Source organism: Vanellus vanellus, assembly GCF_965231255.1.
Source record: "Vanellus vanellus genome assembly, chromosome: 5".
Lineage (NCBI taxonomy): Eukaryota > Metazoa > Chordata > Aves > Charadriiformes > Charadriidae > Vanellus > Vanellus vanellus.
This window is the reverse complement of record NC_138910.1, coordinates 11,333,716-11,352,136: the sequence shown is the minus strand read 5'-3', so window position 1 is coordinate 11,352,136 and position 18,421 is coordinate 11,333,716. Positions and strand designations below refer to the sequence as shown.

The 18,421-nt window shown below is 42.6% G+C and overlaps 1 protein-coding gene across 1 annotated transcript in view; it reads right to left on the bottom strand.

Moving 5' to 3' along the window:
• Nucleotides 1-869: 869 nt before the first annotated feature.
• Nucleotides 870-18,421, bottom strand: part of ESYT3 (extended synaptotagmin 3) — a gene marked incomplete at its 5' end in the record, with an annotated part of 32,104 nt that continues 14,552 nt past the window's right edge. The window contains 18 exons of the mRNA XM_082483730.1: nucleotides 870-1,031; nucleotides 1,945-1,994; nucleotides 2,544-2,649; nucleotides 4,152-4,283; nucleotides 4,853-4,942; nucleotides 6,132-6,574; nucleotides 7,112-7,261; nucleotides 8,105-8,191; nucleotides 9,342-9,407; nucleotides 10,315-10,383; nucleotides 10,480-10,542; nucleotides 11,401-11,490; nucleotides 12,112-12,160; nucleotides 12,610-12,692; nucleotides 13,194-13,367; nucleotides 14,368-14,488; nucleotides 17,142-17,197; nucleotides 18,265-18,354. Coding sequence (XP_082339856.1) covers nucleotides 995-1,031; nucleotides 1,945-1,994; nucleotides 2,544-2,649; nucleotides 4,152-4,283; nucleotides 4,853-4,942; nucleotides 6,132-6,574; nucleotides 7,112-7,261; nucleotides 8,105-8,191; nucleotides 9,342-9,407; nucleotides 10,315-10,383; nucleotides 10,480-10,542; nucleotides 11,401-11,490; nucleotides 12,112-12,160; nucleotides 12,610-12,692; nucleotides 13,194-13,367; nucleotides 14,368-14,488; nucleotides 17,142-17,197; nucleotides 18,265-18,354 — 1,956 coding nt within the window. The 3' untranslated portion in view covers nucleotides 870-994. The remainder of the gene's footprint in view (nucleotides 1,032-1,944; nucleotides 1,995-2,543; nucleotides 2,650-4,151; nucleotides 4,284-4,852; nucleotides 4,943-6,131; nucleotides 6,575-7,111; nucleotides 7,262-8,104; nucleotides 8,192-9,341; nucleotides 9,408-10,314; nucleotides 10,384-10,479; nucleotides 10,543-11,400; nucleotides 11,491-12,111; nucleotides 12,161-12,609; nucleotides 12,693-13,193; nucleotides 13,368-14,367; nucleotides 14,489-17,141; nucleotides 17,198-18,264; nucleotides 18,355-18,421) is intronic.

Sequence of the window (18,421 nt, the reverse complement as noted above, 5' to 3'; positions counted from 1 at the left end):
GGTCATGGAGTAAGGCAGACTTAGATTAATATAATCTAGGCCAAAAATATTTGAAACTTGCTTCAGGTGGTGGTTTATGGGTTTCTGCCTAGCACAGATTTGAAGCTACCATGGTCATATTTCCAAAGTCCGTTTTAGAAAGGCATAGATCAAGTTGCTTATGCAAGACAGTTAGAAGTTTATTGTACAGAAACAAGCACACCAAGCTTCCAAAAATATTTTGGTATATTTTGCTCCAATATTAGTAAAGCTCGGTTTACAAAACTCTGCTGTTCCTCAGGCAGAATGCTTTGCTATTAAGGTTTACAAGATTTTGAAATGTACTGTAACAAAGAACAAAACACGTTAAGGCATTACAAACTAAAACCTTAATGACATCTTGGTAAACTAGTCTCCCTGCTTTTGGAAGCTCATTATATACATACTTGCAGCCACAATCTGCTAAGATACTTTTGAACAGTGGAATATCAATTTCTTAGTTTCTCAAAAAAAGCAATTGCTATTAGAGTCTTTAAACAGTTTCTTTCAATGGGTTCTGCAGCCCTACAGATGAAGAATGCTGTTTAAAGATTTATTCTTTTAAAAGTGCAGTGCTTTCATGTTAAAACAACATGAACAGGATCGTGGGGAAATGAGGCTGCCAAGCAAAGCACTGACACACTTAGCTGGCAGCCTACAATGTCTCCAGGTACAACTCTTCCTCACGAGAGTATTCATACTTAAGGGTTCTTTGGGGGAGATACACCGGAAACAGCACAACCAAAGGACTTGTTATTTAGAGAGAAATAATTCCCAATGTGGGGTTGTTTTTGTTTGTTTCTTTGGTTTTTGACTTCAGAGAGAACTAATCTCGCAGTAGGATCATTAAATTTACATGTCCTGAACTGGACCTGCTTCAAATTTGCAGTGACTGTTCAAAACACATTAATTACAAAAGAGATATGTACATTCATATAAAGTTGAAAAATTAGTAACTTATGTACATGAGAAGAAATCAATTTTTCTTGCGTCTACTCCTTGTTAGCTCATACCTGCAAGACAGACACAATTAGTAATTATAGTGGTTTAAGACTTTAAAGTTTTAACTGGCACAATAGAGGCAACATGGGCTGCTTCATTGCTTGTGCTTCCTGGGCGGCATGGCAAAGGAGGCTTCAGAGATGGCCTCAAACTTCAGCTCTTTAACCAGGAACTTTGGATGTGTCATTTTTCTCCTACTCCCATAATTGCCATAAGCTTACGTGAGCTGCAGCCGCAAGCTGGGCCAGGGCAACTTGGGCTTCCTATCCTGCTGGCCAGTGTTGGCTCCCTGCCTGCGCAGAGGGCAAGCTCCTGGGCTACCCACACTGCATTCCTTGGGCGGCTCCATTGACGGAGAGAGAAGGAGGAACTACTGCCATTAACTACAGACATAGCAGGGAAAAAAAAAACCCAGTTTTTAATCTTTGCCTCAGACCAATGCTTAGGGTTTAAGTCTGAACCACAACGAACATACAAGCAAAACTGTAAGTGGCTTATTATAATAGTTCCTATAAATGCTTTGTAATTAAAGTTTTATCATATATATATATTGCTGATCAGAGTAATAATTTAGTTAAGATCTTTATCCAAGTTAAAATTTGTTGCAAGGTTACTTTAATAAACATAATTCTTTTACTTATGTATCCTAGTGGCTTTTATGGTAACTTAAAATATGCTGAAGACTATAATTGACTTATAGGCCTCTTATTAAAACTGTTTCACGGGGCAGGTATTGCACTGGCAACTGGATTAACACGCACCTTAGATAAAACTACCAGATTAGTTCAAGTTAGTCCTGCATTTGCAGGTCAAATATTCTTCCTGCTCAAAATACACAGCCCCTTTGCCAGCCCTTCCACAACAGTCGGGCAAACTCACGGCAAAGCTATCAGCAGGGGTGAAAGCGGGGAGATGAAAACTTACCACTGTGCAAAACCTTTTATTAAGTCCTCCTGTGACAAGTCAATCCGCACCTTTAAAAAGCAAATTTTATTTCTTTGTATATTATTCAGCGTACAAATCAATTAGCTAAGCTAGTGCTCCTCCCACGGCAGACCCACTTTCAGGTTCTACGGCTGCAGCTCGGGCTCAAGGTAGACCAGGTTCCTGCATTCCCAGGACACAGGGAATGCTTGGAAAATTATCACTGAAGCAGTGATTCCAGTTTACTTTTCACACAACGCTTGGCAAATTCTGGGTTTTAATCACGCATTTTTCTCAGCTTCGTGTTTGCACTATTGGAACCATTCCCCAAAGGGGCTGCAGCAGATCTCAGGAAACATGTTTTTAATTCAGGAGCGCCCTTGTGAAATGAAGCAGCACAGCACACAAATCACATGAGGGCACACAAGCTTCCACAAGGGTACAGCCTGATTTCAGATGAAAATATGGCAGAACAACATGTTTCTAGATTGCCAGTCCTACTACTGAGACTTAGTTACTGGAACCGCCTTTCAGGATGATGGGAATCGCCCGCACCGTTCAGCTCTGTTAAATCAGTAGTGTAATGTCTTTAAACTTACTTTCCCCAGCTCCTTCCTTTCCTGCGAAATGAAGGGCCTGCTGTTTTTCACTGCAATGTCCAGCGTCCTTTTCTTGACATCTTCCAAAGATTCGAAAAATTCGAACCTAAAAGTTTTGAGAGGAGAGACTTGAGTCAAAAATTAAAATCCTATAAGCATCAGTGGCCAGACTGCAGTGACAATATAGCATCAGCGGAGCGGCCAGAGCTTTAACAGAGAAGGAAGATGCAGAAAAGGCAATTCTGTAGTCAGATTTTATTCTCATTGCGAGAAATCTCTTCTGGGCCTCATGAAAGACTACGACACTTGTTCAGACTGTTCACCCTGCTAGAGGGAAGGAGGAAAACATGCATCCATGATGAAATGCTATTTACCATCATTTTCCCCCTTCATGGAAGATCAGCATGTTTTCCATGCAAGCTTTATTACTCAGAGGAAATAGCTGAGCCACCCCCCAGCTTTACAGAGTAGGCTTACACCACATTAAGAGAAGACAAAGGCTGAAACCTGTGGCAATTAAATTCTTAATGGCTCTGACTCACGCCTCTGACACACATCATCTAGTGTCAAGTGAGTTTTGTCCACGCTAAATCATCTAAGTTCTGCCCACCCGAATAGCTTTTCCCCAAGTCAGAGTTGTAAAACAGGTAATGTGTTTTGGAGCTCAGTATTGCTCAACCTTACTGCACTTAATTGAGGACGTACAGGGCAGTCAATACTGCAGATGAGGAAAAAGAGATACTGTTCCCAACAGCTGTGCTGGCACTAAATTGGTGGAGATACACGAGAATTAGCAGAAGCAAAATCTAGCACTCTGGTGTTTTGAGTGTTAAGATGCAATATTTTAAAATCTCTTCTCTGTTTCTGACCTATGCTGACATATACAGAAAGGATCCAACATAGGAAAAAACTGAGCCACCCAGAACCACCCCATATATTTTCATATACATGTGCCTTCCTCTAAATATGGGATTAAAACCACCTCTCAAAAGAGCTCTAGTTCTAAGCATCGCTCTGTCTGGTTTTATCCAAAACACGTTCCATTTCAGCGGCAGAGCTGTGGACATGACACCATCGGCAAAGACACGGGAACATTTTACCCTGCTCCCACCAGTTCTCAATGACAACATCCATCCATCTGTCCGAAGAACGGTCCAGTCTCAAAGGGCTTTGTACTCCTGCCTTTGGCTTTTGGAAAGATGTCAGAATAAGCATCCAGCAAAGCAGCACGAACAGAGAAGCAGGCCCTGCGAGGTACCCAAACGGAAAGATTGCCTCTGCGCTGACAGGGAGTTAAACGTGGGTCGGGGAATGGCTGTGTGCAAAGAAGCAAATGCAGCCTGTGCCTGCAAGGATCAGGGAAGGGGGTGAAGAGAAGATGCGCCCTCCTACCAGGGTCACAGGAAACACCATACGCAGAGCAAGGCCAGCCTTGAATACTTTCAAATCACAGTTAAAGTGCCTTTTTTTTTTTTTTTTTTTTTCAGAAGACTTGCAAACGTTCACAAGACAATCCCTCAGCGCAACAGGAGCATACCTTAGGTAAGCCCTTTCATTATACAGAGATTGTAACTATTTTGGCAGTGACCATAATTAAAATTTTCTTACTTCTCATCATATTGAGGGTTCAGAGTTTTTTTCTTAACGGAAGTCTTCTTCCTGCTTGCCCACCTTCTATCTGGAAGCAGGTATATACGAACATAGGGATCGACTCCGCGATTGGAAGAGGGTACTAAGTTTCTGTTAAAAGAAACACAGTGTTGACAAGCATTGTGTGTTTTAATACCTCGTCCCTCATAGAATCAGACCAACCCTTCATGGGTTCATGGGCCAAAAACATTTATCTTGGGAGTTGGGACATAGGAAAATAAAACTTAAAGGATGTGAAGTTAAGCAAAATTCTCCCTATTGAGTGTGTAGCCACTTATTTGGGTTCCTAAATTAAACATCTACAAATTCAGTCATAGGTGTCGATCCTTGTCATGATGCCTATCATGACATCCCAAGGCACGCATCAGCTGTCAGTGCTGTTCAGAGAAGTTTTGGGTGGATGGAAGTGGAAGTAGCTCTACTGCAGCGAGCACTACTCGCTGGCCACTCTCACAGACCTGCTTTTGGCACTGACCAGAGCTGGTGGTTTCCACCTGCCTGGGCTTAGTGAAGCTGCATAGAGGGAAGTCAGCCAACGCTAAGGCGTCTCAGCTGGGCAGCTCACGCTGTACGTGGTTCTGCTCCAGCTTTGCTGAATGACACAAGCGCCAAGAGCTCTTCCCCTTCCCTTTACAGAGAGACGCAAACGCCAACCTTACCTGCAGCCGTTCACCAGCACGACGAGACTCTGCCGTATTGAAGCATACCGCACTGTGAGCTGAATCTCTCCCAGAGGCATTTCAGTCCCACTGTAAGACAGTCGCACAGTCAAAAGCTCTTAAATACAGCCATTTAACAGATCACACACACAGACCCAGCAGCACAAAACAGCACACGAGCTTCTGAAGTTGGTGATGCATTGTGAACTAAAACTAAAACCAGGGCACCATTCCCCTTTCTGGCATCCCAAGGTTTGCTGTCTAGAAAGCGGCTGGATGACAGAGGCTTCACAGAAACAACACTCCCATTAGTGCCAGCACTGCCTAGCTGGCCTCCTATACAGGTATCCCATTTCTATCCCACAGTGTAACTGGCCAAAAAAGCACCAATTGGCCTGCTGTAGATGAAGCAGCAAAGTACCAGTTAGCTTGTTACACAGCTCCTTCAAGGATGTCTGCATGTGCAAAATGGGACCTTCTTTATATCTCATTCTGCACATCATTAAAGTGCTTTCAAATCCAAAACATCATTTAAAAAATGGCGTTAAAATGGTTTCTAAATAAGGCCCTGTTCAGAGCTGGAGAATTTGCCAGTCTAGAAGTACTAGATTGAACAGCTGGAGCTGGGTTTGATGTTCAGGTTGCTAACTGCTCTGATGCTCTCTTAATTGAGACAGACCTCCTTTGCTGCTTCAGTTCATTAAGGATTCTACTAGCTCTATTCTGGACCCCAGGAAAGACACATCTGTCTCTCCGTCCTTGACAGAGCAGACTACCTGCAGCCTCGCAGTTCGCACTGTGGGAAGGATACACACACAAGCACACCTATCCACAAAAACTTTGTTCACAGCATTATGAGAGTCCTAAAATCTGTTGGATAAAACACAGCATCCAAAGTTTTAAGCAGCCAGATATGCTTATCAAGAGTTTATGTTTTTACAGAATTGGGATATTCAGACTTCCAGTCTCCTGTTGCTAAAATCATGTGTTACGGCACCCAGGATATTCCGTGTGAGAGGCTCTTAAACAATAAGCCAACACATGCAGCACTTCTCAGGAGAGCCAGAGAAGAAAATGCTTTCACTTTATACCTGATCTGATAGTGACCCTGTAATTTACTTTGTTGTTGACAAGAATACTTAGGTCAATTCTTCACAAGGTGATTTGAGACCCAAGACTCCAAATGACTTAGCAGTCTTGAATTCAACTGTATGCAACAGTGACCTATAAAACCTAAACTTTCCCAAGAGAAGAACAATTCAGCTGGAAGAACACCTACTTCTGAAGGTCCAGATTGCTGCTACTTAATTCAAAGCAAGAAGAAGGCAGAGAACCCAGCGAAGCAACACTGGGCGCAAGCCTGAGTTCCTGTACGACCGGCAACGTGGGCACTACTGCTGCTCTGGTATGCAACGCTGATGATGGGTGATGCTCTGGATTTTGTTCGCGCTCTGTCTCATTAAGGCCAGCAACAGTTTCACTTGGTACAGGCGCTCCTGAACCGTCATTTGTGTCCAGGTCTTCTCTGCTGTCCTTTTTTGGCAGGGATTCAAGTGCTGTGGAGTCTTTGCTCACTGGAGGTACTTTTGAGACTTCTGGTTTTGGTGGGGAGGCAAACTTTTGCTGGTTTCCACCCTTCTCCATGACATGCACAGGACCTTGCTTCGAGGCATCAACACCAGCCTTGACTCTTTGTGGATCAGGTTCTTCAACATTCAAGGCCTAAAAATCACAAGGGAGAGAAATGAGTGCTGCTCCCAAAGCACTGGGGTTAATGGCAGCATTACCACCTAGGATGAAGTTTCGCCACAAAATTGAAACAACAGGAATCTGCCATTAGAGGTGACAGAGGCCTATGGGATTAGGTGCGATGTTCCCTTCCCTTGTCCTGCTGTGTATGTATTTCACAGTGTCTAAATACTGATTAAGAGCACAGTGAGAAAACAATTCTTAAGCATCGGTCTCTCTTACTGTTAAGCAGCTTTGATTTCCCAGCTTAGATTTTCTCAGTCCAGCTCTTTATTGTCTTGAGAAGATTTCCAGCAATACCACCACACTAAATTTTAGGAAGCCTCAGGGATACCTCTCAGCTCTACCATGTACTCTTAATTGCATTAAAGACCTTGTCACGCTTCTACTTTCTACTCATCTATGAAGCAAAGCTGCATTTCTCCTCTCCCACCTTTCATCTCTTCTGCCTGGTTACAATTGGATGCTTCCGCTGGGGAAGCTGAGTGAATATGGCAAAGAACAATTTACCCGCAACACAAGTTTCATCTTAATGAAGCTGTCTGAACTGGAATGATCCAGCTGAAATCTCTGATCCAGAGTCATGTTTGGGTCCTTAAGTAAGTGGGAGAGACATATCACTGAAGTTCCCAGGGCACTATCCCGATCCTTGTCTTTTATCTAGTGGAGGGAAAAAAAAAAAAGTGTTTATTAGATGGCAAACTGGAAAGCATACCACTGGGAACAGCAAACCAAGAAGGTATTTCAGACAGAGATCAAAATTAGCTTATTTACTTCAGGATGTACAACCAGATATGGTTACTTCCAAATAGGTGATGCCAATATTTCAGCAGTGTAACAAATATTATGTTTGGAGTAAAAATCCCATTTCTAACTATGCAGAGAAGGAACTGCCTTAGCAGAAAAACTAGGCCCTGGGATTTATTTGACTTTCCTTACTTGCTCTGGAGAAAATGTCCCAGGCAGCTGAGACGACAACTGGTCTAAATCTTTACAAGCTTTTTCGGTAAGTTTGTTTATCCTTTTTAACCTCAATACACCTTCGAAGTTCAAATCCACTTCTGTAGCCGAGTGAACAGCCATAGAACTGGCTGTGACTGCAATGTATGCTAGTGAGATACAGGATTCTTAACGAGCCAAAATTCCAAGGTAAAGAGATAGGACTCTGGTTAAGAATTATGAAGGCTGCAATTTCTGACAGCAAAATATTCATGGCTTTACTACACACAGACCTGTATAAAAGCTCCTTTGCACTTTGGAGCCAGAAATGTACCATGTTTTAAACTAAGATATGCATTACATGATCCTAAAGCAAAGGTAGATACCAGCATCACCGAACAAGAGAATTTTCTGTGCAACAAAAGGTGCTTCTTCCACCTTTTAAGTAGGAGGACCCCAGTACAAGCACACAGAAACAACCAGCATTGAGGTCACATCCACCATAAAAGAGGTTTCTCCGTGTGGGTGTGCACTCGACCTTCAAAGGAAAGGCTTTTCTCTTACCTCAACATGGAGTGACTGGGAATGAGCACTGTGGACGAAGAAGGTGAAAGCCTGGCCCCATGTGGGATCTTTGCTGAAATTGCAGGTCTGCAACGAGAAGATTGCAGCATATATGTTAGCTTATTCTGTAAGCAGCAAAGAATACCATGACACTGATCACCAGAGGGGGTCACAGTGACCCTCTTGTTTTATTCAGTGATGCTACACCCCCACTGTATGGAGAGAGTGAAATTTCCAGGTCAGAAGCATGCAGAAGCAAAGTCTCTAGCACAACTAGAACGAGTTCTGCGGGGCATGGAAATGCTGAAGAACGAGTCTGGTGAGCTGAAGTTAGCCCCAACCAGTGCTGCCTGGACCAGCAGCCTGCCTCACCTGCAGCAAGGCACCCCTCCCTCCCTCCCTCCCTCCCACCTCTCCACCCAGGGAGAGCCAGAGTGCTGCTTCCAGCCTGCAGGCACCCAGAGCCAGCTCCCAAAGCTGCAGCGAGCTGGAGGGGAAGGGTAGGAAGCTAGAGGAGCAGTATGAGGGGTTCTGCAAGCAGAACCCAGTCTCTGGCTGGACAAAGTGGAAAAAACAGAGGAAAATAGGGGCCAGTCTCATATGCTCATGTGTAGCCAACAGGATTCATTTGCATTTGTTGGGTGTCCAAAAGAACGTAGGGCTGCCTTCTTCCACATCCAGCTATGGGGCAACAAACACAGCAGCTACTGAGAGGGCAAAACTCAGCTGTTGCTCATATTCATCAGGCAAAAATAAATATTACATATTGCAAAAAGGAATGGAAAGTCAAATGGAGGAGATCCAGATATGTCTTGTCCAGATAAAAAACATTCAAGCAAAACTTCTGTGAAACACAGGAGCCAGGAGACACTGATGAGGGAACAAATGCCAGCTTGATGCAAATGACACCCTGCCCTGAGAAAGGATGAGCCAGGTTGGAGGCCTATCATTTTTTCCTCTGCAGACCTCACAGAACTAGGGTATCTTGGCCAACACGACCTCATGGCCATGAGCAGAAAACCACCCATCTGTACAGCAGCTATGAGACACCTACTAATCAAGCACAGCCCAGTGACACAGTGCTTCCACATGCTGGTTGACCCCCTACCTCCTGGCCTCTGCAGCTATCACCATAACTACAGCTTCACTAGTCCTACATTTCCCAGGCACTACTTGGAGATAAATACTTTCTATTTTATGGGTGACTAAGGAAAGCAGAAGAGTCAAACAGCCTCACCTTGCTTTTCTGAGTCTTGTTTCCTACTGTGAGCAGGACGAAGGAGGAAGGTTCTCGTTCAGTCTTCTGTCATTTAATACCAAGGAATAAAGGAAAAAAAAGGAAAAGGGAAAAAAAAAAAAAAAAGAGATATTTATAGTTTACAAGAACTAATATTAAACCATATTAAACCACTACTCTTACTTGAAATAGGCAACAATTCCTTCCCAGAAGCAATAATGCTGAACCTCTCGTACTGTGCTCTTCTGCACTAGTGCACTAAGGCTGACTATCTCGTTTTGGCACAGCAAGAAAAGTGTACACAATGAAGTCCAGAATTAAAGATTATCAAATGTGATCTGTATCACAGTGCTAGTAACTCATCGAAATTGTAAAGATCGCACCTAGGAGGGGAGCTACTCAGAAAGAACGGGAAGCTTTAACCATTGCTCAGAGCTGTGGTTGTGTGTAGCTTGTTCAAGAAAAAAGGGAGACTTTCTTCTCTACACCTACTATTTACATCACAAAGTAAATATGAAAGTAGCAAATGAAAGTAGCAAAATGCATTACTTTGAAACAAGTAACCTGAAGCAAAGAGAGAGGAGGCATGAATGACAGAGTGGCTTCTGAATCCCTCCCATCCCAATGTGGAAGATCAAACTGGAACAGCTCAGCATGGGAAGAACCCCTGCAGCAGCAGCAGGAAGGACAACACGACTTGGTCTGATGCCTGGAGGCTCTTACTGTCCAAAGTATAAAATAAAAATAAAGACAACCCCCCACAATCAAGTATTTCTGTGCTGCATTCCCCCTTGGACCTCCTAGACTTTCACTGTGGTGGGGTGGGCTTTCAATCACTATTCTGACTCCTGGTCACTTTGATTCTGACAATGGAAAGATTATTTCTTTTTAACTGCAGCTAGTTTCAGTTGCTACGATACCACATAATCCAGACTGCTGTTTTGCAAGCATGGGAGGAGAATATAAATTTTACCTTGAGATACTTGTTATTTTTGATCTTCTTTGCTCCACATTCACCATTTGAATACTCAAAGTGGTTTTTCTGAATTAGTAAAAGAGTATTTAAAAACAATTAATTTGTGGGTTTTAAAAAAAAAAGGTTAGGAGTGAAGGCAGCCTGCATGTGGTTTGTACTTACTGGGAGGTTGAAGGCACTGTCCAAGTAGACTATCAGAATAGCTGTAGACAGACCCTTCTTATCCTGCAAAGGCCAGGAAAGATAAAACAAAAAAACTCACAAGGTAGGCATGATGACTCATCAAGGACAACGTAAAGCACAACAGAAATTCAGAGGATAGTTTCTGAAAGCAAAGCAGTTATTCACCTTTCTCCTAAAACTTGCAATTTGGAGGAACACAAGCGGATACAGCATGACAGTGTTAAGCAGACCAGTAAGCAGAGGTGCAAGTCTTTTCAATTCACTGGCCTTAATGCTCTTTATCTCTCTACTGCAGCACTGGCTGGATTCCCCAGTACAGCAAGACACCTAAACACATGCTCAACCACGTACATCAACATCAGTGGCAGCAGAACAAAGCCTGGAAACAAATTTTATTCACTTCAGTGGAACTCAAATGCTTTTGCTTGATTATGAAGAAACAGCATCCTTGGGAGATGGGCTTTATCCAAGCAATTCTGCCGGACAAGTAAGACACCGTTTGGAGCCATGGCCCTACCAAGCACCAGTGCTGGCTATTTGTCTACGACTAGTACAGCTTACAGACAGGGGTCCTACAAAGATCCTAGATGAAGAGGGAAGGGAAAAATTATCAAAGAAGGGAACTGTAAGAGGCCATTTTGCAGTGAGTCAAACAAAGCTTTGCTAGTTCAAGCAAGAAGAGCTGCCAGATTTGAGTTACTCCTGAATTACCAAGGGACCTGGGGCAAGCAAACATCCTTCCTCTCCAGGAGGGGCAGCAGGAGGGAAAATCACATCAAAACTTTATCAGACAAAAATGAATTCCCGTGAGTTTGCCTGGGGTTCCTAATTTTATGCACTCCTTTGTTGATCACCAGATGGGGATCAGAGTATCTGAATCCTTTAAGCAAATATACTCACCTCATGTAGCTTTTCTTGGTCATTTACTAGTGAAAGCCACTCCAGTTTTAAATGCAAGTGTCCACTCGTTGTCTTACTTAAGGGAAACCACTAAATGGAGACAACAAAGAGTAATTTGAGAACTGTAAGGCATAATAATTTTTTTATATATTGCAGTCTCCGAGACTTATGTACAACAGACAATATGAATTGCACTTTGAGTGCCTTAGCTTGCATTTGTGACACTTAGATTGTAGCACGTCCATCTACTTAGAAACACAAGCCAGAAAAAAATGAAAATAAGAGACACATATACATGCAAAGCATATGGATATTTCCAACCAGCAACAGCACAAGACAGGCACCCTGGCATTGTTTGCAGAGTGCTGGGTTGCAGGAAGAACCACGATAAGACCAGATCATTTCTTCCCTCAGCAATCAGACTGCTTCACCAAACTTTATCTGTAGCCTTGCACAAAACATTTGGTGCACACAGGACACGGGATATCAACACGAGATAACTCACTGCTGGCTCAGCGTAACCTCAGGGCTGTCTGAGGTTGCCAGCTTGACTGTAAAAAGCTGAGCAAAGGTATTATCTTTTTGTGAAAATACCACAGTGCAAGGAAGCTTTAAGCATATAGAAACAATGTAGTAGAAGATGGAGAGCGCAAACGGGTACAAGTAAGCGTACATCACCAACCACATTTAGAAATAAGCTGTGACCTTTACCTCATCAACAGTTCTGTCATTCATTACATCCACTAGGCTTATAAGCAAGCTGAAAGACAAAAAGCAAACATTTCAGTGTATATTTAGGCATATAGCATACTGCTGCTGGGGGGGGAAGGAGGGGAGAAGAACCCAAAAAAGCCCACACTCATCTGTTCCAAATAGCAACTTCTACGCATTACCTGTGTGCGTGTGTACTGGAATGCACTTAGACTTCTGAAATCTCCCCCTTGAAATACTTCCAAAACTAAACTATATTTGAAGTAAATCTCGAGTCGTGTTGTAACCATCACTTCCAATGGCTTCCTGGCATTCCCTGCAGGAGTCTGGGCCCATTCTCTACCTAGTTCAAAGTTAGTTGTACTAGGAACTAATAACTTAGTATCAATATGTGGTCAAAAGGAACAGCTTCCTTCAATATTAAATTTCCAGTATGAATAATCTGGGTGTCCTGTTTCAGAGGTTACTGTATCCCAAGCAAGGGTCATGCTAATTTACCTGCCCATAAAGTCATCTTTATCTGGATCTTCATCATACAAATCCACTTCTAAGTCCTGACCCGGCACTTCATGAACAACAAACTGGAGGAGAAAGAGGTATTGATTAAAAATAAAAAGCATTCACACAGGTTCATATTGGCTGTGGACAAGAACACGACACCACATCTGTGTAACACATTCCCTGCTGTTTCGTGGCTAAACATATAACAAACGCAATTGAAGACATTTCAAAACCAGCTTGCTTGATTCTGAACTACAAGCTACACCCCTCAAACTGGTATCCCTAATAAGCAGAGAAAAATCAATGCTAGAGCAGACTAAAGCTGCACAGACTACTGCACTGATTGATATTTAAAGCAGTTCTTTGCACCGCCTCCAAGAACCCACATATGTAAATCAGATCAACCTGAATGACATTTCAAGTTTGCAATGTAAATTTGAACTTGGGAGAGAAATGCCTCGTCAATCAAGTAACAAGGAAGTCCACCTGCTCCAGTGTAGTCAGTTAAGAGAAGGTCCTCCAAGCACAGGGATGTAAACGGCTGTGCATCCTACAGATGGAAAGATCAAAAGATTCAGTACCTCAAATGTCTCATTCCAAATGGGATTAAGATCTCGGGAAACTGTCTTGCTTCGATACTGCACCGTGCCAATGCGAAGAAGAGCATACGGGTCAGACTTCCCCCTGATTGCACCAAGGAAACTGTCTTTCTGGACAAGGTTTTCAGCTTCTAGCAGATGAACCCTTATTACTCCCTGGATAAAATAAGATACAAAATTGGTCATGAAAATGCGATCTTTGAATAATTATAATATGCTACCCCCTAAAACTAGTTATTTCAGGCAGCAAGGGTAGTCATCATGACAGGTTTGCAAAGACATATATTTTGATGCAGTGTATTTCAAATGACAGTTGTATTAAAACACTTCTCCCAACATTTACCTTGGGAAAAAAAAAACAAACCAAACTTAAACAGATACACAATCCAATCTACATAATTGGCTAGGAAATATTCTTCAATTTATTTTTAAAACAGAAACATACATATGCACACAGGATTATAGCCACAACCAAATTAAGCGTGGGGTAAAGATCAATTCCCACTGATTGAAGAAGGAATTAAGAATCCATTGGCAAGTTCTTATTTTATTGCAGAATGGCCATTCAACTTCAATTTGGTGATGCGAGTCTGCAATAGCCAGCATTCCTTTGTCATTCATTTATATTTACCCTCATTAATGAGTGTATTAGGTATTCGATGGAAGCAGGAGACTGAAGATCTGGATATATCTCAAGCATTTAGGAGATCTGAGTGGTTCTTTTTTCCCTGATTTTTTTTCTGTAGCAAAGAGACGTCACCCCCTGAGCTCCCTATTTATACCCCTTCACATCATTAGTGAAAAAATGAAGTAGTCTGACACTCATTGCTCATGTATTTACCTTCTCTAACTGAAGATCTGTGGTAATCTCAAATGAGACTAAAGGTTTAAATTGGTAAGTGAGCTCAGTGTCTAAACAGACTTCTTATGCCACATATAGAGGCTAGGAGCCCTCAGTCCTCACTCCCCCAAATTATACACTATCCAACATCTGCTTTTATATTTCTGAAATATTACCTACAGAAAGCCTACATCCAGGCTGAAACAGCTGATGAGAGCTGGATGTGCAGGAATCTAACACGCTAAGCTTGCATGCAGCTGCATTGTGGCAAACGTGCAGCCAGGTAGCTTAGCGCTCTTACTGAAAAAAACTCACACGTGGGATAGGGAACCTCAAGTGGGCAATGTTCATGTTCTTCTTCAGAGGCACTGTGATCCTGTTTGGTAGAACCAGCCGTGTGGCTATGAAGTCTTGAATTAGCGAGTCCGACATTACACTACAGGTGGGGAGAAAAAAAGAAAAAGGGCAAACTAAATCTCTACAATCGATAGCAATTTTAGTTAGAATGAAAGAATGAGGAGCAACACAAGAAATGGGTGCTGCAAAAGGAGTGATACTGCCTACCTTCACCCAAAGCGTGCCTACATGCACATGGGCAGAAGAAACTCATGCTTGTGACATTTAGCTTAGAACAAGAGAAAATGGAGAGAACAGTTTAACACCAGAACCAATCACTAAAGGTGGGTGTGGGTCACTGTGGAAGGCTAGGCCTATTCTATCAATAACTGGCATCGAGTTGGGCTGCTACAGAGAATAATATGAGCATGGGGCAACCTCTCAAGATGCCTTTCAACCTTATTCCCTACCGTTCCACATGTAATAGCCATTGCCTTGTAGCACACATGGTGCAGTGCCCACTTGCCCGCAGGGACGTTCCAGTCTAGGGTTCCTAGGGCTGGATGTGAATTTGGCTCCAGTAGGTTGTAAATGATAAATGGGAGCATAGGCCATGTGACGAGATCATCATGCACCCAAACAAGCCCTACAAAACTCATGTGCCTTCTGGGTTTCCTTGCGAATGCCGACACCAGAGACGGACATGGTGAGGAGGGAATCTGGAATTGTCAGCATTTCACAGGGGGTTCAAGACCTCGAGGTAGTTTGTTTTTAGACTAAGAACACGGCCGCTGCACACACTGCTGTCTGCTCTTGGTCATATGCTGAGATCTTACTGTAAAATGGAAGGAAAAGCCAGACACATTCAAAACAAAATTAGTTTGTTTTTGTTTTTTTTTTTTTTCAGAAGACTAAACAAAAGATGAGATTCTGTATCTTGATATATTTTGCACCAAGAAAAAAAAATCTTGTTTAAAGTAACTGGAACTTTGGTACACAGGAGATGACACTTGGCTGAACTGAGGGCACCGTGTGTCTTGGAGTTTAGAGAACTTTCCAGTCTACTCTAAAACTTACGCATTTTTAGCCTTTCAGTTCAAATCTTTTCTTTGGAATTGCTCTATTTGTATGGTGGGGACAACTAATTTGACCTAATTCGACCTAATTCTCCTGAGCAAGAAGCATATGGCTATCATAGACCTCCAGCACTCTCCAGGTGATTAATAAGAGGATTTCAATACACTTGGCATGAGCAGAAGAAAATATTAACACGGAAACCTGAGAGCACCAAACATCTGAAAGACTTTCATCCTCTTGATAAACCTACTCCTTATAAGGCAGCTTCTCAGGGTAAGACTGTTCAATAAAATTGTCACATTTCACAGATGAGATTGGATTCACGCAGACAGGAAGTCCTCTCCTGCTCCAAACATAAAACCAGGAGCCTGAAAGCCTTCGGTCAGGCTGTTGGCTTTTCTGTCAAAAATCCCCACAGGAAGGTCACAGAATTGTCCCTTCTCTCGAGTGTCAGGGTACACCCAACTACACACAGCTTGTACATCAGGACAGATGACTGCATCCATTTCTTTACTCTCAATTAATTTGAAAGGGAGAGCTCTTGCTCAACCTGTACTTCAGCCTATTCATGGTCAGGCATGTTTTGCTCCTGGCTTTCATGTGTAGTGCTGATGGACAAGCAAGAGTTTCTGTGTTCAAATCTCTGTGAGAGAACCAGAGTGAAAATCTAGGACACAAAATTTGCACTTAATTACATGAGAGGCTGTAGGTTGGAACACCTACATACCTTCTTCTCCCTGCAAGGATTAAGGAAAGCTGTGTTTCAAAAGAACAGATTCGTTCCTCTGATAAAAACTGGAGCTCTCAGGGCAAACTTCAGGGCAAAAGGCCACTCTGGCCTCAAATTAAGAACAAAAAGAAGGTTTCCTCTCACTCAACATCAAAGGTCTTCAGAGGCCCTTTAATGCATAAACTGGTACCTGAAGTAGCCAGCCACTTCCTATGAGTCTGCAAACCATGAGTTGCAGGGGAAGAGAGGGGAGCAACCGTGTCTGCATTTGCATTTAAAGGGAGAAAAGCAATGGCTGAGTAACCAAATATATTTTGTTCTTGTGTAACAGATTTTCTCCTCATACTGAGGAACAAGGAAAAAGCAAGTCTCCAATCTGGAGAAACAATTCGAAACTTACAGTACTGAAAACCGCTAAGATTTTCATCCTTGCTCTGCAAGTTTCAGGTACAAGATCAACCCAAAAGGCATTGGGGAAGAGCTACATTTTCTGTTTCTGAAGAACTTAAAAGGTGAGCAGATTACACGGAGAAGAACATTTCTCCTTATAAGTCTGTGATACCTTGCCTTTTTTCTCTTTAAGGAAAACAAACATAAACACAGACTGCCAGTCAACTAGATCTATTTCATCCACCTTTGCAAGTAACTGGCACATGGGAAACGGAAGGTCTTGGTTTTTAGTTTATAGACCATTGTAGTTTTGGGGATTTACTATTTCCATCCTACAACCCAAATGCAATGAAGCGATTGAAGCAATTTTGACAGTATGTAAAAAGCACCCTCCTCAGGTTTTGCAAACTCCACAGCCAGATAGGATGGGATGAGTATCAGCACAACACCTTTACACAGCACTCTTCAGAATAGCTTTGATGACTACTGAAGAACACCATCCCAACTTCCAAAGGTTTTTTAAAGAAGAATAAAGTGAAGAAAAGTAGACACTCACTTAATTCCTGGGACATCCAGGAGGTTGCTCATGCCTGCCCAGTTGATTTCCAAGTGCTACAACAAGATCAGGGAGAAAAATTATACAGGACCATTAAAATTTATTTCAGAATAAATGTAGAATTCAAAGGGGAAGCAAACGTTTCTAAAAGAAAGCCAGCTGTTTACAGAAACCAAAACCTGCACCAGTAAGTGGCTGCATCTATACATTAAAACCAACAGCTGGTAGCAATTCCCTTATCTGTTTTACCTGACATACCTGAAATGAGGGTATCACTGGGACTTATCCTGCAAGCACAGGGAAAGACAGCATTCAGCCCCTAGCAACGGCCACTGGCAGATGCCCTGGGGTCATGCGTAGTAAATCCAACAGCTCTACCTAGACTTTGAAGTTGTTTCCTCATCCTTTCACTTAGGGGTTGGCCTATGCCCTGAGGCAGGGAGATTTACAAACACCACATGGCTTCAACAGTCTGTATTTCTATTCACAAAATAAACAAAAAGGGCTTTTTCATGTGCTAAAATAATGCTACTACATCTAAACACAAAAACACCTTACCCAAGATCAAAAATGTATGACTTCCATGAACTCAAGCAGAGCGTAACCCACAAGCAAGCAAAGCTGTGTGCTATAACTGGTTCTTACAAGACTAGAAGGTTTCTCATATTTTATTAAACCACAATTCAGCTACAAGGCACATGACCTTAAACAGGCAAGGTTTCAAAGCATGACCACGACTGAATGGTCTCCAAGATGACTGTGTTAAAAATCTATGAATGGGAAGATTTAAAATCCACTTGCCAAGAACCTTGCAGCAAAGGCCTATGAAATACCTGCTGTGTTGTCACCATCACAAAGTCCTCCCATTCTTAGAGTGAAGCAAGTAACTTTTTAGGCACTACGACCACTAAAATAGAATAGGGCAAATTTATTCCCACCCGCTTGGGGTTCAAGTGGAATGCTGAATAATTGGGAATTTGCTATTTAAACACCTGCACTGTGAGGCATTCACAGTCATGCAGTTTGGGTTACCAGTGATGTGTCACTCACTGAAGATCTATCTATCCATTTAGACAGACCAAATATCAAGAAGGCTGCAAAGTGCAGTTCACTACTGACTCACCGGTTTCTGCAGAAAAAACAAGGTCACCGCTCCAATAAAAGGTGCATCGGTTAGAAGAGGTTCCAGTATCACCCGCAGCGTCCCATACAACTGCAAACAGAATAGACCAAGAAAAACTGAGCCTGAAGGTACTGTCGGGGTGCAGTTTCAAAACTGT